At 56.5% G+C, this 23671-nt stretch overlaps 2 protein-coding genes across 5 annotated transcripts in view; one reads left to right on the top strand and one right to left on the bottom strand.

Annotated features, from left to right (window-relative positions):
* TNPO3 (transportin 3) overlaps positions 1–11205 on the top strand; it is a 36533-nt gene extending 25328 nt beyond the window's left edge. Inside the window, exons 13-23 of one of the 3 annotated variants that reach the window (XM_068169502.1) lie at positions 124–215; positions 1623–1699; positions 1960–2020; positions 2902–3042; positions 3919–4035; positions 4994–5088; positions 5245–5401; positions 7150–7317; positions 7433–7545; positions 8781–8872; positions 9008–11205. In XM_068169502.1, coding sequence (XP_068025603.1) covers positions 124–215; positions 1623–1699; positions 1960–2020; positions 2902–3042; positions 3919–4035; positions 4994–5088; positions 5245–5401; positions 7150–7317; positions 7433–7545; positions 8781–8841 — 1082 coding nt within the window. In that variant the 3' untranslated portion in view covers positions 8842–8872; positions 9008–11205. Of the gene's footprint in view, positions 1–123; positions 216–1622; positions 1700–1959; positions 2021–2901; positions 3043–3918; positions 4036–4993; positions 5089–5244; positions 5402–7149; positions 7318–7432; positions 7546–8780; positions 8873–8990 lie in introns of all 3 variants that reach the window. The other 2 variants (XM_068169511.1, XM_068169495.1) reach the window with 2 other exon arrangements.
* On the bottom strand, positions 10991–16920 carry IRF5 (interferon regulatory factor 5). 2 transcript variants are annotated; one of them, XM_068169524.1, is made up of 9 exons: positions 16847–16920; positions 15282–15474; positions 14293–14482; positions 13787–13839; positions 13650–13680; positions 13271–13531; positions 12509–12898; positions 11665–11783; positions 10991–11579 (listed from the first exon to the last, which is right to left on the bottom strand). In XM_068169524.1, the coding sequence occupies exons 1-9, from the start codon at positions 16891–16893 to the stop codon at positions 11358–11360; spliced, it is 1506 nt and encodes a 501-aa protein (XP_068025625.1). In that variant the 5' UTR covers positions 16894–16920; the 3' UTR covers positions 10991–11357. The 2 variants fall into 2 exon arrangements, with proteins under 2 accessions (XP_068025625.1, XP_068025636.1); XM_068169535.1 differs by lacking the exons at positions 15282–15474; positions 16847–16920 and having other exon boundaries at positions 14321–14721.
* Positions 16921–23671: the final 6751 nt, after the last annotated feature.

Here is a 23671-nt window from a genome sequence, read left to right on the forward strand (position 1 = left end):
TGGGAAGCAGGTTCCTGCTCTTGCCCTGGAGCTATTTTGAGAACCTTGCTCCTCTTTAGGTTTCACCCACAGCACTCCTACACTGCATTCCTGCTCCTCAACCCATCTCCTCTTGCCTTGCAGGAACAGCCTTGGTCCTCGCCAGGCTCCCCTTGGAGAAGATAGCAGAATGCCTCAGCGAGCTCTGTGCTGTCCAGGTGATGGCACTGAAGAAGGTATGGCATGGGTGGAGCTGTGCTAATGTCTTCCTTCTCCTGGTTTTGGATGGGGCAGATTGGTGGCCATCACTCTGTCTTTGCCTGGTGGCTTGAGCTGCTGTGATGGTGTGTCACAGAAATCCCAACATGCTGGGGGTAGGACGGAATCTCTGGAGCTCATCCAGTCCCAGTCCCCTGCTCCAGCAGGGTCACCCACAGCAGCTTGCCCAGGATCACAATGGCCAGGTGGGTTTGGAATCTCTCCAGCCAAGGAGACTCCAGAACCTCTCTGGGCAGCCTACTCCAGGGCTCCACCACCCTCAAAGGCAAGATATTTCTCCTGATGGAACCTCCTGGGTTCCAGTTTGTGGCCATTGTCCCTTGTCCTGTCACTGGGCACCATTGACAAGAGTCTGGCCCCACCCTCTCACCTCCCACAGCTCCTTTAACTCTTGCTGAGCATTGCTCAGTTTCCCTCTCAGGCTGCTCTTCTCCAGGCTCAACAGCCCCAGGGTTCTCAGCCTTTCCTCCTCACAGATGCTCCAGGCCCCTCAGCAGCTTTGGAGCCTCTGGTAGTCTCTCCCCAGTAGCTCCCAGTCCCTATTGCAGTGGGGAGCTCAGAACTGGACCCAGTTCTCCAGATGTGGCCTCCCTAGGGCAGAGCAGAGCAGGGGAAGAGCAGGACCCTCCACTTGCCCTGGTTGAACTTTGTGAGCTTTCTTTCCCCCAACTCTCCAGCCTGGCCAGGTCTCACTGGGTGGCAGCACAGCCTGATGGGGTGTCAGCTGCTTCTCCCTCAGGGGACACAGAGTCCAGGACTGAGGCCATCCCAAGTCTCTCCTGGCTGAGGGTTAAATGGGAACAAAATGGTCCCTGGAAAGCAGTTTCTGTGCCACAAGCCCAGGAGCCTTCCAGAACCCACCTCAAATGCAGCAAGCAGCTTGTCACTCTGCATCTCCAGGATGGAGATGGGGGGAACTTGGCTTCCCCAAAATGGTCTAGGCCATTGTGGTCCTAGTGCCTCTTCCATGGAGATCCAGGATAATGGGGAGCAGAAAGCTCAGAAGATGACAGGGAAGCCTCAAGGAAGGGATGTGCACATCTGTTCTTTCAGGATGACTTGTAGCTGCACATGAGAAATCCTTGAGAACTCCTCCTGCCTTCACTGCCTGCTCCTGGTAGCTCTCACCCCTTGGCAGCTTCTCTTCCACCTCTGACCCCACTTCCTTCTCCTTCAGAGACCTCTTTGAGTAGGTTCTGAATGTGGAGGAGTTGATTTCAATGTAACCTTTATGTGTGTGGCTGAGGCTGAGAGGTGTCTTGGTCCTTGGAGATGCTGTGGCCTCCTCCAGGCACAGTTTATGTAGCAGCAGGGCTGCCCACACTCCCCAAATCCCTTCTTTTCCCCTTTGGTTTTTTTTCCAGCTGCTCTCTCAGGAGCCAAGCAATGGCCTCTCCTCAGACCCTACTGTGCCCCTGGATCGACTTGCTGTCATATTTAGGTAAGAAAAGTGGAGCTGGGACAACTTCTGGAGGAGCTTCTCGGGTCAAAGCTTCTCGGGTCAAAGCTTCTCGGCCAGAGACTTAAAACCAAACTAAACAATGGCTGGAAGCTGCTTCTTCACCAAGGTCAAGGTTCTCCTGCCCTTCTGAGCCTCTTCTCATAGCCTCAGAGGGTGCTTGAAGCTCCCTGAAGCTCCCAAGCCCCTTTCCTCATCTTTGAACCCCAAGGGACCATTAACCCTTTGCTTGCTCTTCACAGACACACCAACCCCATCGTAGAAAACGGACAGGTCCATCCGTGCCAAAAAGTTATTCAGGAAGTAAGTGCCACATGGGGAGAGACTTTTTGGGTGGGAAGATTCATGGGAATCTTGGTTTGCTCACAAAATCTCCAGCTGCCCATCAGATCCCTGTGTCCAACATAACCTCTGGGAGGAGCGCTGTGGAGGGGAGGATTTGGAGCTCCAAACCTCACCTTGGAAGCCGGGACCTGACTCTGGAAATGTCCCTGGTGCTTGAATTTACTCATCCAAAGGGGTGATCTGCTGCTCCAAAACCTCCATAAAGCTGAATTACTCCCCTGGAAAGTTGATCTGCTCCTCAAAAAAGCTGGGCTGCTCCAAGGAGCTCATTTACACCTTCAAAAAGCTGATTTACTCCTCCAAAGAGCTTAAATACTCCTCCAAAAGCTGATTTACCCCTCAAAAAAAACCCTTGATTTACTTAAAGATCTTATCTGTGCCTCTAAAAAGCTCATTCACACCTTTAAAAAAGCTGCTTTGCACTGCCAAAAAGCTGAAACACTCCAAGCAACCTGATTTATTCCTCCAAGAAACTGATGTATCCCTCCAAAACAGCTGATCTACTCCTCCAAAAGCTGATTTACTCCTCAAAAGAAACTGGTTTACTCCAAACCCCTGATTTAGCCCTCAAATCCCCTGATCTCCTCCTGCAGAGGCTGATGTCCTCCTCCAGAAGCTGACTTCCTAGACCACCAAGCTGATCTCCTCCCAAACCCAATTCATTTCCACCTTCACCAAGCTCCTCTCTACCAGGGGCATCTCCATCTTCTTGTGCCCCAGCTGTTGCTTCCCAGCCATTGGAAGGCCTTGGGTGGCTTTTGGAGAGGAGGACTTTGGTGTGATGGGATCTGCTGTGTCCTCAGGTCCACTTTTAACCCCTCCTGTGCCTCTCTGCTCAGATCTGGCCGGTGCTGTCGGAGACCCTGAACAAGCACAGCGCCGACAACCGCATCGTGGAGCGGTGCTGCCGCTGCCTGCGCTTTGCTGTCCGCTGCGTGGGCAAAGGCTCTGCTGCTCTCCTGCAGCCACTTGTCACCCAGGTATGGAGAAAAACCTGCTCTCCATCACCTGCATGGAGATGATGGTGGTGGAAAATGCTTGCTGAATTCATCTCAGTGGTTTGTGGGCAGCTGCTAGGCAGAAACTGGTGGTGGGAAATGCTGCCGGCGTAGAGTTCCTCCATAAATCTTGGAGGAACCTTGGAACTTCAGAGGAGAGCTTAGGTTGTTGGAGCACTTGATTTGGAAAGTATGCCAGGACCCCAGCATGGTTAGGGGTTGGAAGGGACCTCTGGAGATAAGAAAGTGGAGCCTTGGAAGTTGAGGCCTTGAACAATCTGCTCTAGTGGGAGGTGTCCTGCCAATACCAGGGGGGTTGGAATTAAATGATCTTCAAGGTCCCTTCCAACCCAAACCATTCTATCAATATATGAACCTCAGAGGAGAGCTTGGTATGGAAGATACCCCAGAATCTCAGTATGGTTAGGGGTTGGAAGGGACCTCTGGAGCTCATCCAGTCCACCCCCACTGCTAAAGCAGGGTCACCCACAGCAGCTTGTCCAAGATCACAATGGCCAGGTGGGGTTGGAAGCTCTTCAGAGGAGACTCCACCACCTCTCTGGGCAGCCTGCTCACCCACCCTCAAAAGTAACAAGTTACTCCTGGGTTCCAGCTGGTGCCTGTTGCCCATTGTTCTGTCACTGGGCACCACTGACAAGAGTCTGGCCACATCCTCTTAGCCCCCACAGGTCTTTCAGCTCTTGCTGAGCATTGAGCAGATCCCTTCTGGGGCTGCTCTTCTCCAGGCGTAACAGCCCCAGGGCTCTCAGCCTTTGCTCCTCACAGGGATGCTCCAGCAGCCCAGTGCTGGTGCTGGCCTGGCACTGGTGCTGCCAGGTGGTGTTTGTCTCTCCACAGATGGTGAATGTGTACCGGGCACACCAGCACTCCTGCTTCCTCTACCTGGGCAGCATCTTGGTGGATGAGTATGGCATGGAGGAGGGCTGCAGGCAGGGACTGCTCGACATGCTGCAGGTGAGGGCCTGAGGGCCACCACCCTGGGTTCCTCTTGTCTCAGTCACAGCATCATGGAATCACAGAATGGATTAGGTTGGGAAAGACCTCCAAGGTCATCCAGTCCAACCATTAACCAAACACTGTCAGGTCACCACCAAACCATGGCCCTCAGCACCACATCCACACAGCTTTGAAATCCCTCCAGGGGTGGGGACTCCACCACTGCCCTGGGCACCCTGGGGGTCAGGCCTTGACAACCCTCAAGGGAAAGAAATTGTTCCTCATGTCCAACCTAAACCTCCCCTGGTGCAGCTTGAGGCCATTTTGTCTTCTTCCATCACCTGGGAGAAGAGACCAACCCAGACCTGGCTCCAGCCTTCTTTCAGGGAGTTGTAGAGAGCCAGAAGTTCTCCCCTCAGCCTCCTTTTCTCCAGGCTGAATAACCCCTGGTCCCTCAGCTGCTCCTTACAAGTTCTCCAGACCCTGTTGCTAGTTCTCCAAGCCCTTCAACAGCTTTCTTGCCCTTTTCTGGACAGGCTCCAGCCCCTCCACATCCTTCTTGGAATGAGGGTCTCCAAACTGAACACTAAAGGTGGCCTCACCAACACCCAGTCCTGGGGAACAATCCCTGCCCTGGTCCTGCTGGCCACACTATTACTGATCCAAGCCAGGACTAAGACTCTCTGGGTGCCTGGGAGGCTTGCATGAAGCAGAGAAGTTCCCACCAGACCTGGGCTGGTCCCAGGTGGGTGGGACACAACCAAAGAGAAGTCTTTGGTTGGAGCAGAACTGGTGAGTGGAGGAGCTGGTAGTTGAGGAAGGGATTGGTGCCTCAGGACCCATCAAGATGAGAAGTCCATTGATGTAAGGGGGAGGAGCTGGACTCTGATCCACTCCAGTGTGGTCCCTGGTGGGAATCCTTCAGAGAGCAGGACAATTTGAGCTGCAGTCACACCTAACTATGACCTTCTCCTAGGCCCTGTGCATCCCCACCTTCCAGCTCCTAGAGCAGCCCAACGGTCTCCAGAACCACCCAGACACCGTGGATGACCTCTTCAGACTAGCAGCCAGGTAACCACGCTCCCTTGTCACCTTCCTGCTCCGTGGGGCACACCTCAACCACTTCTTGCGGAAACATCCCCACGAGAGCCCCCTCCCATCCCCCTGGGCAGGTGGGAGAATCCCTCAGCAGCACCTTTAACGCCCGCCTGCCCTCTGCCCGTGCAGGTTCATCCAGCGCAGCCCTGTCACCTTGCTGCGCAGCCAGGTGATGATCCCCATCCTCCAGTGGGCCATCGCCGCCACCACCCTGGATCACCGGGACGCCAACTGCAGCGTCATGAAGTTCCTGCGTGACTTGATCCACACTGGGGTGGCCAATGACGTGAGTGGGCTCCTTCAGGGAGTGTCAGGGGCAGGAAGGGACCACGAGAGATCACCCAGTCCAACCCCCCTGCCAGAGCAGGATCACAGTGTCACAGTATAACTGAGGTTGGAAGAGACCTCGAGGATCATCGAGTCCAACCTGTCACCACAGACCCCATGACTAGACCATGGCACCAAGTGCCACGTCCAATCCCCTGGGCAGCACATTCCAATGCCGAATGACTCGCTCGGTGAAGAACTTTCTCCTCACCTCGAGTCTAAACCTCCCCTGGCACAGCTTGAGACTGTGTCCCCTTGTTCTGGTGCTGGTTGCCTTTCAGGTAGTTGTAGAGGGCAATGAGGTCACCCCTGAGCCTCCTCTTCTCCAGGCTAAACAATCCCAGCTCCCTCAGCCTCTCCTCATAGGGCTGTGCTCAAGGCCTCTCCCCAGCCTTGTTGCCCTTCTCTGGACACGTTCAAGTGTTTCGATGCCCTTCTTAAACTGAGGGGCCCAGAACTGGACACAGTACTCAAGGTGTGGCCTAACCAGTGCAGAGTACAGGGGCACAATGACCTGCCTGCTCCTGCTGGCCACACTATTCCTAATGCAGGCCAGGATGCCATTGGCCCTCTTGGCCACCTGGGCACACTGCTGGCTCATGTTTAGGCAGCTGTCGATCAGCACCCCCAGGTCCCTCTCTGTTTGGGAGCTCTCCAGCCACTCTGACCCCAGCCTGTAGCTCTGCATGGGATTGCCGTGGCCAAAGTGCAGCACTCGGCACTTGGACTTGTTGAATGCCATCCCATTGGACTCTGCCCATCTGTCCAGTCGGTCGAGGTCCCTCTGCAGAGCCTTTCTACCCTCTGACTGACCAACATCTGCTCCTAACTTGGTGTCATCTGCAAACTTGCTGATGACTGACTCGACCCCCTCATCCAGATCATCAATGAAGATGTTAAAGAGGATGGGGCCCAGCACTGATCCCTGGGGGACGCCACTGGTGCCTGGCTGCCAGCTGGATGTAGCACCATTCACCACCACTCTAGACCTAGGTCACACAGGAACTTGTCCAGGCAGGTTTTGAGTACCTCCAGAGAGGGAGACTCCACAACCCCCTGGGCAGCCTGTTTCAGTGTTTTGTCACCCTCCCAGGGAAATAATTCTTCCTCCTGTTTCCATGGAACTTTCTGTGCCTCAGCTTCCACCCATTGCCCCTTGTCCTGTCGCTGGGCATTGCTTGGCTCCATCCTCCTGGCACTCACCCTTTTCACATAAACATGAATGAGGTCACCCCTTAGTCTTCTCTTCTCCAAGCTGAAGAGCCCCAGCTCCCTTAGTCTCTCCTTGTAAGGAAGATGTTCCACTCCCTTAATCATTTTTGTGGCTCTGCAGTGGACTCTTTCAAGCAGTTCCCTGAGGTCCTTCTTGAACTGAGGAGCCCAGAACTGGACACAATATTCCAAATGTGGCCTCACTGGAGCAGAGCAGAGGAGGAGAACCTCTCTCGACCTACTGACCACACCCCTTCTAATCCACCCCAGAATGGCATTGGCCATTTTTCCCAGCAAGAGTGGTCAGGGATTGGGATGTGCTGCCCAGGGTGGAGTCACCAAGCCTGGCTGTGTTTCATGATGGTTTGGATGTGGTGCTTGGGGATATGGTTTAGGGGTGAGCCTTGTAGAGTGAGGTTAATGGTTGGACTTGGTGATCCTGAGGGTCTCTTCCAACCTGAATGTTTGTGTGATCCTGTGATTCTCCTCCTGCAGCATGAAGAAGACTTTGAGGTGCGGAAGGAGCTGATCAGCCAAGTGATGAACCAGCTGGGCCAGCAGCTTGTCAACCAGCTCCTGCACACGTGCTGCTTCTGCCTGCCCCCCTACACCCTGCCCGACGTCGCCGAGGTGCTCTGGGAGATCATGCAGATCGACCGGCCGGTGAGCAGGGGGGATGAGGAGGACCTCAGAACCTTCATCCCACAGCCAGAGCCCAAACATGGGCCACCTCAGGAGGGCTTGGCTCCACCTTTTGAGCTTCTCCTTTCTTCTGCAGACATTCTGTCGTTGGCTGGAGAACTCTCTGAAGGGTTTACCAAAGGAAACGACAGGAGGAGCCATCCAAGTCACACACAAACAACTGACCGACTTCCACAAGCAGGTCACAAGGTGGGTGAGTGGTGCTGGAGCCCCTGAGCTGGGCCAGGACACTGAAGCATTGGAACAGGCTGCCCAGGGAGGTGGTGGAGACACCATCCCTGGAGGTGTTCAAAAAATACTGGGGACACTTGGGGACATGGAGAGGATGGGTAGGAGGTTGGACTTGATGTCCTTAGAAGTCTTTTCCAGCCTTAATGATTCTATGACACAATGCCAGGAGCCAGGATGCTGAACTTGGCTCTAGAATGTGGTCCTTGGCACCTTGGTGTTCTTCCAAGGTTTGGTCCTCCCTGCTGCTTGCCACGAGTTGTCCGTGTCTCTCCAAGAGCCAAGTGTGCTGGTGGGATGTCACCCCTGAATCCTCCCAGGTGGCTCATCTGGGGTGTTTCCAGCACCACACAGCTGTGGGAAGTGGAGCTTTGGAGACCACACGTTGCCTTTTCCATCACTGAACTGGTTTTTCTGCTCTTGCCTGAAACCTGTGGAGCTTTCCCAAGCCATCTCCCAAGCCATCCCCCAACCCATCCTCCATCTCCTCATCCCTCTGAGTCACCAGATCTTGCCTGGACCTGCCTCTGTGGCTGGGATCAGCCCAGCAAGCTCCAGAGTAGTGGCACATGAGTCTCCTCCACAGGCTTCTGAACCTGTTTGGTTGCCACTACAGCTCCCAACTGACCTCCTGGTCCCCACTCACCATCACATACTGGTTAGGAGGTTCCATGTGAACATAAGGAAAAACTTTTTCACTGTGAGGGTGGATATGGATATAAATAGGAGGTTCCACCTCAACAAGAGGAGGAACTTCTTCACTGTGAGGGTCACAGAGCACTGCAACAGGCTCCCCAGGGAGGCTGTGGAGTCTCCTTCTCTGGAGACTTTCAAGACCCATCTGGATGTGTTCCTGTGTGACCTGTGCTGGATTCTGTGGTCCTGCTCTAGCAGGGGGCTTGGACTTGATGATCTTTGAAGGTCCCTTCCAACTCCTAACATCCTGTTACCGTATGAGGGTGACAAAACACTGGAGCAGGCTGCCCAGAGAGGTTGTGGAGTCTCTTCTGGAGACATTCAAAACCCAGCTGGACGCATTCCTGTGTGACCTACTCTAGGTGATCCTGCTCTGGCAGGGGGGTTGGACTCGATGATCTTTTGAAGTCCCTTCCAACCTCTAATGTTCTGTGATGCTGTGACACCATCCATGCTTCCCTGATGTCACCTCCCATCTTTTGTTGTTGTTGTTGCTGCAGTGCTGAAGAATGTAAACAAGTCTGCTGGGCTCTGAGGGACTTCACCCGCTTGTTCCGATAGCTCCTGCTCTGGCACGGTGCCCGTCTCCCAGGTAAGAGCCAGTGGTGGCACCATGGGCACCGTCACCCTACCACATGGGTGGGACTACAGGGCTGTGACAGGGAGGACTGACCCTCTCTGTTGTGTGTGTGTCCCCCCCCACTTCTTAGGAATGTCTTTTTCTTAGAAGACTGAAAACAAAGCAAAACCAAGAATGTGTCCCACAATCAGCAAGGCTCCTCCTGGCCAAGGGGGCTCTCACTCGCTCCAGCCCGGAGAGCTGGTGCCGCCTGCGCGAGGATTCCCGCTGGATTCGCTTCCCAGTCAACAAACGAGGGGGAGAAGCCCAAGAGAACCATCAAAAACCCAAAAGAATTGTCAGAAGCCCCAACAGAACCATCCAAAACCATCAACAAAACCATCCAAACCCCAACAATCATCAAAGGTCACCAACAGAACCCCTGAAAATCACAAACAAAACCATCAAAGACCAACAGACTTACCAGAAACGCTCCAAAACTCAACAGAAGCTTCCAAAAAGCACCAACAGAACTATTAAAACCCCATCAAAACCATCCAAACCCCAGCAGAACCTTCAAAAGCCACTGACTAAATGATCCAAAACCCAACTCAGCCATCAGAAAAAAACCAGAACCATCAGAAGTCACCAACAGAACCGTCAAAACAAACCCAGAACCATCACAAGTCACCAACAGAACCGTCAAAACAAACCCAGAACCATCAGAAGTCACCAACAGAACCGTCAAAACAAACCCAGAACCATCACAAGTCACCAACAGAACCATCAAAACAAACCCAGAACCATCACAAGTCACCAACAGAACCGTCAAAACAAACCCAGAACCATCAGAAGTCACCAACAGAACCGTCAAAACAAACCCAGAACCATCACAAGTCACCAACAGAACCATCAAAACAAACCCAGAACCATCACAAGTCACCAACAGAACCGTCAAAACAAACCCAGAACCATCACAAGTCACCAACAGAACCGTCAAAACAAACCCAGAACCATCACAAGTCACCAACAGAACCGTCAAAACAAACCCAGAACCATCACAAGTCACCAACAGAACCGTCAAAACAAACCCAGAACCATCACAAGTCACCAACAGAACCGTCAAAACAAACCCAGAACCATCACAAGTCACCAACATAACCGTCAAAACAAACCCAGAACCATCACAAGTCACCAACAGAACCGTCAAAACAAACCCAGAACCATCACAAGTCACCAACAGAACCGTCAAAACAAACCCAGAACCATCACAAGTCACCAACAGAACCATCAAAACAAACCCAGAACCATCACAAGTCACCAACAGAACCATCAAAACAAACCCAGAACCATCACAAGTCACTGACAGAGCCATCAAAATCCCAATAGAAGGCGGCAAACCCAACAGAGCCATCAAAAGCCCATCAGAACCACCACAAACCCAACAGAGCCATCAAAAGCCCATCAGAACCACCACAAACCCAACAGAGCCATCAAAAGCCCATCAGAACCACCACAAACCCAACAGAGCCATCAAAAGCCCATCAGAACCACCACAAACCCAACAGAGCCATCAAAAGCCCATCAGAACCACCACAAACCCAACAGAGCCATCAAAAGCCCATCAGAACCACCACAAACCCAACAGAGCCATCAAAAGCCCATCAGAACCACCACAAACCCAACAGAGCCATCAAAAGCCCATCAGAACCACCACAAACCACCACCACAAACCCAACAGAACCACCTCAAACCCAACAGAACCACCACAAACCACCATCAATACCCCATCAAAAAGCCACCACCAAAACCCATCAGACCCCCCCCATCCCCCCCCAAAAAACCATCCCCGCAGAAGGCCAACCACTGGAGCAAACCAGGTCCTCCCAGCAGCAGCAGCAGATCATGAAGCAGTAAATTTTTCTATGAAAAGAGGAAAAAGAAAAAGAAAAAAAAAAAGAGGCAACAAAAGAAGAAGAAAAACAAACACAAAGAAAACAGAGAGACCCCAAACCCCCTGAAAAGAATGTGAGGAGGTCTTCATCTCCCTCTAGTCGGAGGCCGAGCTCCTACCCTCCCGCGCTGTGTCCTACCTGATGGCCACCAGCTTGAAGAAGTTTTGTTTTATTTCCCTTTTTTTTTGGGGTTGGGTGTTTTTTTTGTGTTTCTGGAGTTTTTATTTTGGGTTTTAATTTGTTTCTCGAAGGGGGAGGAGGAAGAGGAGAAGGAGGAGGAGAAGAAGAGGAGAAGACGCCAGGGCTGGGCGTGGGGCAGGGCTGGAGTGGGTGATGTTCTCTCCTGGGGTGTGTTGGAGCCACCTCGAGAACAATAAAAACAACTAAAAAACTGCAAAACTAAGTTAAAAATCTCATGGCCCAGCTTGGTTCTTCTCCTTGGGTGCCTCCTAACCCATCCCACCACCCCCACCACCACTTGGGACCTTCTTTTCTTGCTGTTCCACCCCCAAAAACAAGTCAGGGGAGGGTTGGTGGTGGACCTCCACTGGGGCGTCTCCTGGTCACTGGGGCAAGGTCCAGTGTCCCATGGTGGTGGGGCCAGGTCCCGGTTGCCCGGGTGGGAGTTGCTGCTGGTTCTGCCAAAGCTGGTGGAGCTCCTTGAATTGTTCCACCATCTTGTCCTTGAGGTCAGGGTGGGAGATCTGGAGGGGGATGCTGTCAGCAGACCAGGACAGCTCGCCTGAGAACATCTCCAGGAGCAGCCGTGCCACCACTGGTACCACCTGCAAGAGGTGCCACCGTGTCAGTCAGGGTGAGGGCACCCACCTGTCCACCTGTCTGTCACCTGGGCTGGCTCTGTCCCCTCACCTGCACTGTGATGAGCTTCTTCTCCTTGGGCTTCTGGTCAGGCCACTCCTCACCAAAGCAGAAGAAGATCTCAAAGGGTGGTGGCGTGGTGGTCTGACCCTTCTGGAAGAGGATGAGGCCTGCAGAGCCCAGTGCCATGGTGAGGAGTAAGATGGGACCTGGGGCTCGTCCCACCACTGTACCAGATTGGTCCTACCATGGTATCCCATGGGTATGCTGGCATACCCCTGCACCACCTTGGTTGCCCCCCATCCCAACCAGGTCCCCATGAGCTACATGGTGTCCCCCCATGCCAACTGGACTTCATTTACTAGTTGGTGTCCCCCCATCTAAGCTTGGTCCCTCAATGCCATCAGGTCTCCATGTATTAGTTGGTGGCCTCCCATGGGACCTTGTCTTAGCTGATCTGCTTATGCTGAGTGGTGTCCCCCCAGCTTGGTCCTTCCATGCCATCAGGTCCCCTTGTCCCTCCATACCACTTAGTCCCCATACATTGGGTGGTGTCCCTCCATGCCACCACATCTCAACTTGTTCCCACCCATGCCATCAGGTCCTGGTGCACTGGTTGGTGTTCCCCCATCCCACCTTGGATCCCCCATGTTACTATGTCTCCACATGGCAGCTGGTGTCCTCCCATGGGACCTTGTTCCTCCGTCCCGGTTTGGTCTCCTCATGCCAACTGGTCCCCATATGTTGGGTGGTGTCCCCCCCCATGCCACCACATCTCATCCCAGCTTGGTCTTCCCCACACCATGCCACCTGGTGTTCCCCCATCCCAAGTTTCCCCTCCACCCCATCCAGTGTCCCCAAGGGACACAGGACAACCTCTCCTTCCTCCTCTCACCATTGAGGAAGCCCTCAAGGCTGAAGAGCTTGGTCTTCTTCTCCCTCTCGATGGGGTTGGGACCATTACCCTGGGTGGCACAAGGTCCTGTCCAGAAGACCTTGCACTGGCAGAGGCGGATGGCGTAGATGTCCTGACCTTGGAGCTCCAGGATGAGGCCACGGTCCAGCACATCCAGGAGCTGGTGGGTGTAGAAACGTTGCTTCTCGTTGGGGATGGTGTCGGTGGAAGGGAAGTGGACCTGCTCCAGGGTCAGTGGGCCAAAGAGCTCCACCTGCTCTTGGGTGGGCTCCAAGCTGCTGTGGAAGAGGCGGCAGCCGTGGGGGTTGCTGATGGTGAGGACCGAGACCTGGCGACCACGGTACTGGAACTTCAGTTCCAGGTCAGTCACTGCCAGAGGGGCATGGATGGGAGGTCATCACCAGCCAACCATTCATGGCTAACCCAAACCCATGGCCACCACCATCCAACCACCCCACACCCATGGTCACTCCAGCCAGCCACCCTATGCCCATGGCCATCCCATACCCATGGCCACCACCATCTAACCACCCTATGGCCACCCAATACCTGTGGTGGCCACCACCATCCAGCCATCCCATACCCATGGCCATCCCATGCCCAAGGCCACCACCATCCAACCACCCCATGGCCACCCAATACCCATGGCCACCACCATCCAACCACCCTATGGCCACCCAACACCCACGGCCACCTCTGTTCAGCCACCCTGTGGCCACCCCACCCCAGCCTGGTCCTTACAGGGCAGCATGTGGGGGCTGATGAGCAGGTTGGGGATGATGTTCCCCATGGGTGCCATGGGACATGCATCTGGGGGTCCCAAGGTGCCTAGAGGAGGTCCCACCTCAGTGAGGGTGGCTGAGGACATCTCAGGGGTCCCATGGGTGCCCTCCAGCACTGGGGGTGGTGTCATGAAGGGTCCCAAGGGACAACCACTGCCCAGGTGGGTCTCCTCCTTGGGCCAAGAGTAGGGTGGCAGCAGATCTACCCCAGGCCGGCTGTCTGGAACACAACATGAGGTCAGAAGGTGGCTGTGGGCACCCAAACCCATCAGGTGGGCACACCCTGTGTCCCCTCATGCCATCTGACCACCCTCACCCACTCAGCGTCCCTCACTCACCAACGATGCTCAGAGATGTCATCTTCTGGAGCTGCAGGGAGGAGAACAGGATGGTTATGGGGCTGGGGTGCATGGACCCCTCCTGGAGGTGTCCCCGGTTTGGAGAACTCCCTAGCCTGACCCCCTCCCTCAGGTACCTGGTTCATGTCCTCCTCCTCGCCGCAGTCGCAGTCGTCATCGGCCACCTCATCTGCAAGGAGAGAAGGGGTGGGGACCTCATGGGGTGCTGGGTCCTCGTAGGGTGCTGGACCCTTGTGGGCTGCTGGATCTTCATGGGGTGCTGGGACCTTGTGGGGTGCTGGATCTTCATGGGGTGCTGGGACCTTGTGGGGTGCTGGATCTTCATGGGGTGCTGGACCCTTGTGAGGTTCTGATGCTGGAGCTTCATAGGGTGCTGGGACTTTATGGGCTGGTGGGACCTCATGGGGGTGCAGAACTTTGTGGGGTGCTGAGACTTCAGGGGAGTGGGGGTGGCTCATGGGGCGCTGGGTCCTTGCGGGGTTCTGGAGCTCTGAGTGCTGCCTGGACCACGTGGGCTGGTAGAAGCCCATCGAGTGCTGGATCTCTGGGGGCTTCTGAGACCTCAGGAACTGCCATCACCCCCAGCCCTCCTCTACTGCCAGCCCGGGGTGCTGGGCCCTACCTGTGCCTTCTGGGGGCCCCTCACAGACCTCGTAGATCTTGTAGGGCTGGAGCGGGGTGGCCTTGGTGCCATCGAAGAGCAGCCGGAACTCGCGGCTCTTGTTGAGGGCACACCGCAGGTTTGCCTTCCACTTGGCCGGGTCCGGCTCGTCCACCCCTGCCCGGAACTTGCCGGTCTCCTGCGCCCACGCCTGGGGGGGCACACGCGAGGGTCGTGGGCACCCCAGCCTGGGACGCCACTGGCATCCCAGCACCACATCCCAGGAGCCTGCTGCCACCGGCCCAGCGCTGCCGCTCGGGTCTGTCACCTCCATCACCTCCACCCCACTGCCGCGTCCTGGCTTCTGGCCACCTCACCACCTGACCCGCTGGCACCCCAGCACACCACCGCCGCATGCCCTCTGTCCCTATTGTCACCCCATGTCCCCACCACCTCCTCTCCCATGTCCCCATTGTCACCCCTATCTCCCTTCCCTATTGTCACTCTGTCCCCTCGTTACTTCCATCCTGGTGTCCCCCCATCACCACGTCCCCATTGTCACCCCTATCTCCCTTCCCTATTGTCACTCTGTCCCCTCGTTACTTCCATCCTGGTGTCCCCCCATCACCACGTCCCCATTGTCACCCCTATCTCCCTTCCCTATTGTCACTCTGTCCCCTCGTTACTTCCATCCTGGTGTCCCCCCATCACCACGTCCCCATTGTCACCCCTATCTCCCTTCCCTATTGTCACTCTGTCCCCTCGTTACTTCCATCCTGGTGTCCCCCCATCACCACGTCCCCATTGTCACTCTGTTCCCCCATCACCCCATGTCCCTATGGTCACCTTGTCACCCCACTGCCATGGTCCCCTGTCCACCACTTTTGTCTCCCCATGTCCCCATCCCATGTCCCCTTTGTGCCCCCCCCCCCCCCGCTCCCGCCTTCCCCTTGTCGAACTCTGTCCCCACGTTGCGATATTTCCCCCCCACGCCCCCGCTGCTCCCTCACCCTGAAGATGCTGTGCTGGTCGCTGTCGCCGGGGTGGGGGTGGCGTGTCGCATGTCGCCAGGGGATGGCGAAGCGGCGGCGCTGGGGGTCGAGCCAGTGCAGCCCCGGGAAGAGGCCACTGCTCACCTGCGCCACCAGCCAGGGCTTCAGCCGTGCCCGCCGCGGCGCCGACATGTCGCGACAGGCGGGCTGCCTGGGGCGAGAGGGGTGGGAACAGCGGGTGAGACGGGTCGGATGGGGAAATGTGTGCGGGAGGGGATGAGAACTAGAGGTAATCGCGACCTGTGTGAGGGAAGAAGGACCGGTCCTGTCGCGACAAGTGTGCGTGGTAGAGGGTGAGACGAGCTCGCCCTGTTGCGACATGGCTGAATCGCTGAGGCCTGAGGGTACTGCGATGTGTGTGTGAAAGGATGAGGATGGGTCATGTCGTGACATGTGTGAAGGGACTGAGGACTGGAAATACAGTAACACGCATGAAAGGCATGAGGACAGGCCATGTCGTGACATGTGTGAGGGGCTGAGCACTGCTCCTGTCAAGACCTGTGTGAGGGGCTGAGCACTGCTCCTATCGTGACATGTATGAGGAGGCTGAGCACTGCTCCTGTCGTGACATGTGTGAGGGGCTGAGCACTGCTCCTATCGTGATATGTATGAGGAGGCTGAGCACTGTTCCTGTCGTGACATGTGTGAGGGGCTGAGCACTGCTCCTATCGTGATATGTATGAGGAGGCTGAGCACTGCTCCTGTCGTGACATGTGTGAGGGGGCTGAACAGTGCCTCGTCTCACCCCGCGCTTGCAGCTGTGCCCTGACACCCATGGGTGCCTCTCCCTTTGTCCCCTCAGGAAGGAGCAGGGTCCCCTGGGGCCGCCTGCATCCGCCCTCCGAAAGCAGAAGTGTCCGCGGGGGGACACGCGGGGGGGGACAGGGACACCGCGGGGGGACATACACCCACAGTCTCCATCCCCCAGCACAGGGAAAGATCGTGACAGTGGGACGGGGGTGAGGGGGCTGTCATGGTCCCCCGGGGGGGTGACAGGAGGCTAGGGAGGGGCACACACCTCACGAGTACCCAAACCACGAGGACTAATCGCCCGTGGGCACTCCCTGCTATCCCACCCCACGGGCACCCACCCGCCGGGCACCCACCCCCACGGGGACTAATCCCGCGGGCACCCAACCTCAGAAACCCACTGGCACTCATCCCACGGGCATCCACCCCACTGGGACTAATCCCAGGGACACCCACTTCAGGGGCACCCTCCCCACAGGGAATAATCTCACGGCACCCACCATCAGAAACCCATTGTGCACCCAACCGGCACCCACCCCACTGGGACTAATCCCACGGGCACCCACCTCAAGGGCAACCACCCCCAGTGGGCAGCCACCCTAGGAACCCACTGGGCAGCCACCTCAGGAGCACCTACGGAGCACCAACGCTACGCTTGACCCACTGGGCACCCTCCCCACGGGAACCCACCCCACAGGCATCCAATCCATTGGGACTCATCCCACGGACACCCACCCCTTGCGCACCCACCCGTGCCCACCCCGGGCACTCACCGCGGCCCGGCGCCAGGACCCAGCGCTTCCGCGGGGCGGAGCCTCATGCCCTTAAACCACGCCCACCGCAAGGCTGACCACGCCCACGCCCCCCGCTCCTCCCCGTGCCTTTGCCTGGCGACTTCGGGGCGGGACTAGGACTGAGGGGGAGGAGCCAAGCGCAAGCGGCGCCGCGCGATTGGCGAGGGGGCGGAGCGAGGGACGGGGCCATGAACGAAGCGGCGGAGCCAGGCATGCGGAGTTGCCGCCGCGGCCCCCGGGGTCCCGGGAAGCGGAGGAGGTATCGGCCCGGGCACCCCCTCCCCACTGAGAAGGGAGAGGAGGCGGGGTAGGGCCTGGCTTTGGGGCAGAATCCCTGGAATTTGGGAATGTAAAGAGTTCTTTGGCGTTTCTAGATAAGGGAGGTGTGGGGGAAAAGGCTGAGCCTGGAGGTGGCTTTCTGCTGCGCCAAGGGGATTCCCAAATTCTGGATCTTCCCCGGGGGCGGGGGGGGATTTTCCTGTGCCTCATCTCTAGGGAGGGCAGCCCAAAATGGCGGTTTAAAGGGAAAATGGCAGCTGGACTTCCCCGCTGGTTGTAACGCAGCGAGCGGGATGCGGGAGGGAAGGGGCGCGGGCAGGTTCGGGTTTGTTCGGTTTCCCTTGTTCGGCAAACAGGTAGCGAGGGCATCCGCTCGGGCGAGGGGACTCAGCAACCCAGACAGCGCTGCCACAGAGGCATGCGACTGTCCAGCTCTCTTGTCTGCAGGGAGTGCCACAGCCTGTCTGCAACACTGGGTGACAGCATTAACAACAGGTTGCAAGCTTTGAGCAGGGAGCAGGGAGATGACCTCCTGTGCGTGGTGGCTGAGCTGCAAGGTGACCAAGTATCAGAGACTCTGAGGAGCAGATAGATAGGTGGAAGCGTGGCTAAAAGCTGTGTGGCAGAAAGGGACCTGGGGGGTTCTAATCGACAAGCAACTGAACATGAGCAAGCAGTGTGCCTGGGTGGCCAAGAAAGCCAGTGGCACCCTGGCTTGTACCAGAAATGCTGTGTCCAGCAGGAGTAGGGAGGTGATTGTCCCCTTGTACTCCGCTCTGGTGAGACCACACCTCAAGTGTTGTGTCCAGTTTTGGGCACCTCAATACAGGAGAGATGTGGAGGTGCTGGAGCCAGTGCAGAGGAGGGCAATGAATCTGGGGAAAGGTCTAGAGAATAAACCTTGTGAAGAGCAATTGAAGGAGCTGGAGCTGTTTAATTTGGAAAGGAGGAGGCTGAGGGGAGACCTCATTGCTGTCTTCAACTACCTGAGGAGATGTTGTGGAGAGGCTGATGCTGGTCTCTTCCCACACACAGGTAATTAGTGATAGAACAAGAGGGAATGACCTCAAGCTGTGACTGGGTAGGTTTAGACTGGACATTAGGAGAAGGTTTTTCCCAGCAAGAGTGGTCAGGGATTGGAATGTGCTGCCCAGGGAGGTTGGTGAGTCACCAGCCCTGGATGTGTGTAAAAGTGGTTTGGATGTGGTGTTTGGGGATATGGTTTAGGGGTGAACCTTGTAGAGTAGGGTTTATGGTTGGACTTTGTGATCCTGAGGGTCTTTTCCAACCTGAATGTTTGTGTGATCCTGAGTCCTGCTCTGCCATCCCTGAGGCAGGTACATCAGGAGACACCTGAAGAAATGAGAGTCTTCTGCCCTCCTGCCATCAGGCTAGCAAAAGCAAAAAAGATGAGGGGAGGTTTAAGCAGGTTCCTGCTCAGGGCATCCCCCTTCCCCTCCTACACCCTCCCCTTCCCCATCAGATACATTTGCAGAATAGGTGAGGCTCTGGAGGTAGAGGGGAATGAAGGACACGTCCAGTGAGTCACCCAGGACTTGTCACTCACCCCTACCCCTTAGGACTCCTTTAAGGAGGAGGAAAAGGAGGGCATCTCCCCTGTGAGGAGAGACGGACAGCCCTGGGGCTGTCTAGCCCTGAGAAGAGAAGACTGAGAGGGAAGGTGATCAGTGTCTGTAAATATCTGAGGGGTGGGTATCAAGTGGAAGGGGCCAAGCTCTTTTTGGTGGTGCATAGTGATAAGAGGAGGAACAGTGGATACAATCTTGAACGTAGAAGGTTTCACCTCAACATGAGGAGAAACTTCTTTACAGTGAGGGTGATGGAGCACTGGAACAGGCTGCCCAGGGAGTGTGTGGAGTCTCCTGCTCTGGAGACTTTCAAGACCCACCTGGCTGCATTCCTGTGCAGACCACCCTAAGGAATCCTGCTGTGGCAGGGGGGTTGGACTTGATGATCTCTGGAGGTCTCTTCCAACCTCTAATGTTCTGTGAGAGGAGAGTCACTGTAGAAGTGGCTGGAAATAGTCAGATAGCAGCAGTGAAAACTAATGGCTTAACTGCCTCTCTGAAATGCTTATATGCCAATGCAGGGAGCAGGGGGAATAAGCAGGAGGAATTAGACACTCTTGTGCAGCAGGGGACCCATGACATAACTGCCGTTGTGGAAAGGTGGTGGGAGGACTCTGCAGGGCTGCAGTGGAGGGCTGCAGGCTCTTTAGCAGGGGAAGGCAAGGCAAGAGAGGTGGAGGGGGAGCATTGTGTGTTAAGGAGTGCTTTGACTGCCTCCAATTCAATGTTAGACACACCAAGGTGGAATGTCTGTGGATAAGGATAAAGGGGAAGGCCAACAGAGCTGATACAGAATCATAGAATGGTCAGGGTTGGAAGGGACCTCAAGGATCAGCCAGTTCCAACCCCCCTGCCATGGGCAGGGACTCCTCACACTACATCAGGCCACATCCAGCCTGGCCTTAGAAACCTCCAGGGATGAGGCTTCCACCACCACTCTGGGCAATCTGTGCCAGTGTCTCACCACCCTCATGGGGAAGAACTTCTTCCTAGCACCCAATCTGAACCTACCCATTTCTAGTTTTGCTCCATTCCCCCTAGTCCTATCACTCCCTGATGGTAATGATATGCTGGTGGGAGTCTGCTACAGCCCACCTGACCAGCATAAAGACATGGATGAGACATTCTTTCAACAACTTGGAGGTGGCTCACATTCCCCAGGCCCTGTTCTCATGGGGGACTTCAACACCAGTGTCCTCCTCCTCCTCAACTCTGCCCACTGCCACCTGGCATCACAAGGACAGAATGGGGAAGGAAGTCAGGTTTTGGGGGTTAGCAGGTGTGAAGTTGTGGAGGAGGGGACTTTCCACCTGCTTCTTCTGGTGGGAAGTGAAACTTTGGTCTTGTGTTGGCTCTCTGTGTGGGACTCTCTGCTCCACCCTCTCATCTCCACCTCCCAGAACTTCTCCACCTCTTTATTTTCTTGGTTTCTGTTGGAATCATTCAGTCCAACCATCAACCCAGCACTGCCAGGGCACCACCAAACCCTGGCCCTAAGCACCACAGCTCCAGGGCTTTGAAACCCCTCCAGGGATGGGGACTCCACCACTGCCCTGGGCAGCCTGGGCCAGGCCTGGACAACTCTCAAGAGGCAGAAATTGTTTCTCATGTCCAACCTGAACCTACCCTGGGGCAACTTGAGGCTGTTCCTTTTTCCATCTCTTGGGAGGAGACACCAACCCCTACCTGGCTCCAGTCTCCTTTCATGGAGTTGTGGAGGCAGGTGGTCTCCCCTCAGCCTCTTTTTCTCCAGGCTCAACAAGCCCAGGTGCTTCACCTGCTCCTCACACGTTTTCCAGATCCTTCCCCAGCTTTGTTGCCCTCCTCTGGACCTGCTCCAGCCCCTAAATGCCTTTCTTGGAGTGAGGAGCCCAAAACTGAACCCAGTAATCCAGGAGTGGCCTCAGCAGTGTTACCGGAGGGAGCCCTCAGCCCTCTGCTGCCGCCGCCGCCGCCCCCGGGATGGGGTCGGATTGCATCTCCTGGAGCTCTGCTGGCACCATCTCGGAGCTGGCCCTTCCCACCCAGCTCTGGACACCTCCATGGGTGTAGTTTTGAGCTCCATCAGCCAGGTTCTGGAGCAGGTGGAGGCAGAGCCGGCCCAGAGCTGTGGCAGGGAGGGGACCTCCCATGTCCCACCTCCAGGTCTCCACCTCAGGCCTCTCATTTATTTGTCCTTAGTTAACTGGGGAGTGCAGGACAGCCCCTGGGGTAGTGCAGGTGGACCTCCAGCTCCTTCTCTTCCTTCCTTTGGTGGCCTCCTCCTGGTGGGACCTGGTTTGATAGGCATGAGGCCACCCCACTTCCAGAGGTTCTCCCCCATGGCTCAATGTCCTACTATCAGCCAGGTCCTGCACATGGCAGCTCCAGACCAGTTGACACCCAACTGGTGTGGGTGGTGCTCCAGTTCTGGTGTCATCCAGAAGCTCCATAGCTTTGTACTCTGGCTCTCTGACCTTCTCCTTTTCTCCTCAGCAGCTCCAGTAGGAAGCTGAGATCTTTGGCCACGCTACAGCTCCTGCTCAACAGTCTCAGCGCCTTCCTGGTGGAGCTGGTTGCCTTCCTGGGTGACAGTGTGGTCCAGGTGAGCCACCTCCCTGCCCTCCCACCCCACAGGAGAGGTGGCACAAGCCATTGGGCTTCTCCAGCCTCTAATGGAGCCTTTGCCCTCCCATCTGAGCATCTCTGGTGGCTTCTTCTCCATCTCCCGTTGCCTTGAGGAGCTCTGGCTTTGTGGAGCTCAGCCCCCCTCGGTGGGGGATGTGTTTGTGGGGAGGCTGGGTTTGTTCTCCTAAGGCAAAGCAAGCCCCAAGATGGTGGAGGTTGGGTGGCAGGAGAGATGTGGGAGTTGGATCCTTACCCCAGGGCTCTGCTCCCCAAAGTCCCTGGTTCCATCCCAAATTCTCCACCAGGAGCCTTCCTGCCACCAGCCTGAGGTCACCACAATGGGACAAGGAGAGCTGAGGTGGTGAGGTGTGGTGGCAACCCTGAGCAGGAGCCCTCTGCTCTCCTTCCTCCCACTCTTTCCACTGCAGTGGTGGGAGGAGAAGCTGCCTGGGCTCCACCACATCCAACTTCTCCTCCCACAGGCAAACTTTAGCTTCTTAGCTACCATCTTGGTGCCTCCAAGAGTGACTTGGGGGTGACCTGCTCCTCACAGGGTCCCCCCAGGCCTGGGGGTGGAACCTGCTGCCAAATGATGCCCAAAGCCAAACATCTGGACCCAACTTCCCCTTCCCCCCAGGGGCTGCTGGTTGGTTTGCTGAGCGCCGTCGGGGAGCACATTTGGAAGCCTCTGCTGCAGGTGACCTTCAACAGCCTCCTGCAACCTCTGCTGCTCTTCCTGAAGAAGGTCCTGTGTGGCCTGAGGGACCTGATGGAGCCTCTGCTGGATGTCCTGGCTGGGCTCTGCTCCCAGCTGGCTGTGCTGCTGAGTGCAGTCAGGCTGGTGGAGGTCAACCTGGGGCTGGACAGGAGGAGGGAGCTCAGGGACCTTGGCAGCAGCTGAGGTTGGGGCTTGGGTGGCCAAGGAGGAAGAGGAGGAGGAGAGTGCTGGGAATGGAAGAGCAGCTGAGTGACTCCAGGCCCCAGGAGGCACCAAGAAGGTGAGAAAGGAGGAGCCACCTCTCTGTGTGGGCACTGGTGGGGCTGGGGGCTGGATTCCTGTGTGGGCACTGGTGGGGCTGGGGGATGGATTCCTGTGTGGCACTGGTGGGGCTGGGGGATGGATTCCTGTGTGACAGTGGTGGGGCTGGGGGCTGGATTCCTGTGTGGGCACTGGTGGGGCTGGGGGCTGGATTCCTGTGTGGCACTGGTGGGGCTGGGGGATGGATTCCTGTGTGGGCACTGGTGGGGCTGGGGGATGGATTCCTGTGTGGGCACTGGTGGGGCTGGGGGCTGGATTCCTGTGTGGGCACTGATGGGGCTGGATTCCTGCGTGGGCACTGGTGGGGCTAGGGGCTGGATTCCTGTGTGGGCACTGGTGGGGCTGGATTCCTGCGTGGGCACTGGTGGGGCTAGGGGCTGGATTCCTGTGTGGGCACTGGTGGGGCTGGATTCCTGTGTGGGCACTGGTGGGGCTGGGGGCTGGATTCCTGTGTGGGCACTGGTGGGGCTGGGGGATGGATTCCTGTGTGGCACTGGTGGGGCTGGGGGATGGATTCCTGTGTGGGCACTGGTGGGGCTGGGGGATGGATTCCTGTGTGGGCACTGGTGGGGCTGGGGGATGGATTCCTGTGTGGCACTGGTGGGGCTGGGGGATGGATTCCTGTGTGGGCACTGGTGGGGCTGGGGGATGGATTCCTGTGTGGGCACTGGTGGGGCTGGGGGCTGGATTCCTGTGTGGGCACTGATGGGGCTGGGTTTGGTGGATTTTGGTAACCACCAACCCCAAACCAAGCCAATAAATGCAAGGTTTCTACCATGGGTGGTGTCTCCAAGTGAGGTGGTGATCCTCCTCCTGCCTGGAAGGCTTTCCAGCAGGAAGGACTTCTCCCTGGGCAGGGGGGCAGCTGGGCAGCTCTGGTGGGATCTGCTGCAGATTCCACCCCAAGGTGAGGTCTCCATCCATCCCAGCAACCCAAGATGGAGGATACCTGTCAATGCCAGCACCCCAACATGGGGAGTCTCCATCAATCCCAACACCCTAAGGTGCAGGGGGTGTCCATCAATGCCAGCACCCCAAGATGGGTTCCACATCAACCACAACAGCCCAAGGAGGGGGTGTGTGTCTCCATCAATCCCAACATCCCCAGTAGGGGGGTCCCCAGCCAGGACATCCAGCAGAGGCTCCATCAGGTCCCTCAGGCCACACAGGACCTTCTTCAGGAAGAGCAGCAGAGGTTGCAGGAGGCTGTTGAAGGTCACCTGCAGGAGAGGCTTCCAAATGTGCTCCCCGACGGCGCTCAGCAAACCAACCAGCAGCCCCTGGGGGGAG

Source organism: Melanerpes formicivorus, unplaced genomic scaffold (genome assembly GCF_026170545.1).
Source record: "Melanerpes formicivorus ecotype bairdi unplaced genomic scaffold, bMelFor1.0.p_v2 SCAF_3, whole genome shotgun sequence".
NCBI lineage: Eukaryota > Metazoa > Chordata > Aves > Piciformes > Picidae > Melanerpes > Melanerpes formicivorus.

What these genes read in the sequence shown, in the direction of transcription:
- IRF5 (XM_068169524.1), bottom strand. Translation starts at nt 16,893, where the DNA reads ATGAGGCTCCGCCCCGCGGAAGCGCTGGGTCCTGGCGCCGGGCCGCG. An exon ending in GGTCCTGGCGCCGGGCCGCG is followed by an intron (nt 15,475 to 16,846) that starts GTGAGTGCCCGG and finishes CTCTCGCCCCAG; the next exon opens with GCAGCCCGCCTGTCGCGACA. An exon ending in AGGAGGAGGACATGAACCAG is followed by an intron (nt 13,681 to 13,786) that starts GTACCTGAGGGA and finishes TCCTCCCTGCAG; the next exon opens with CTCCAGAAGATGACATCTCT.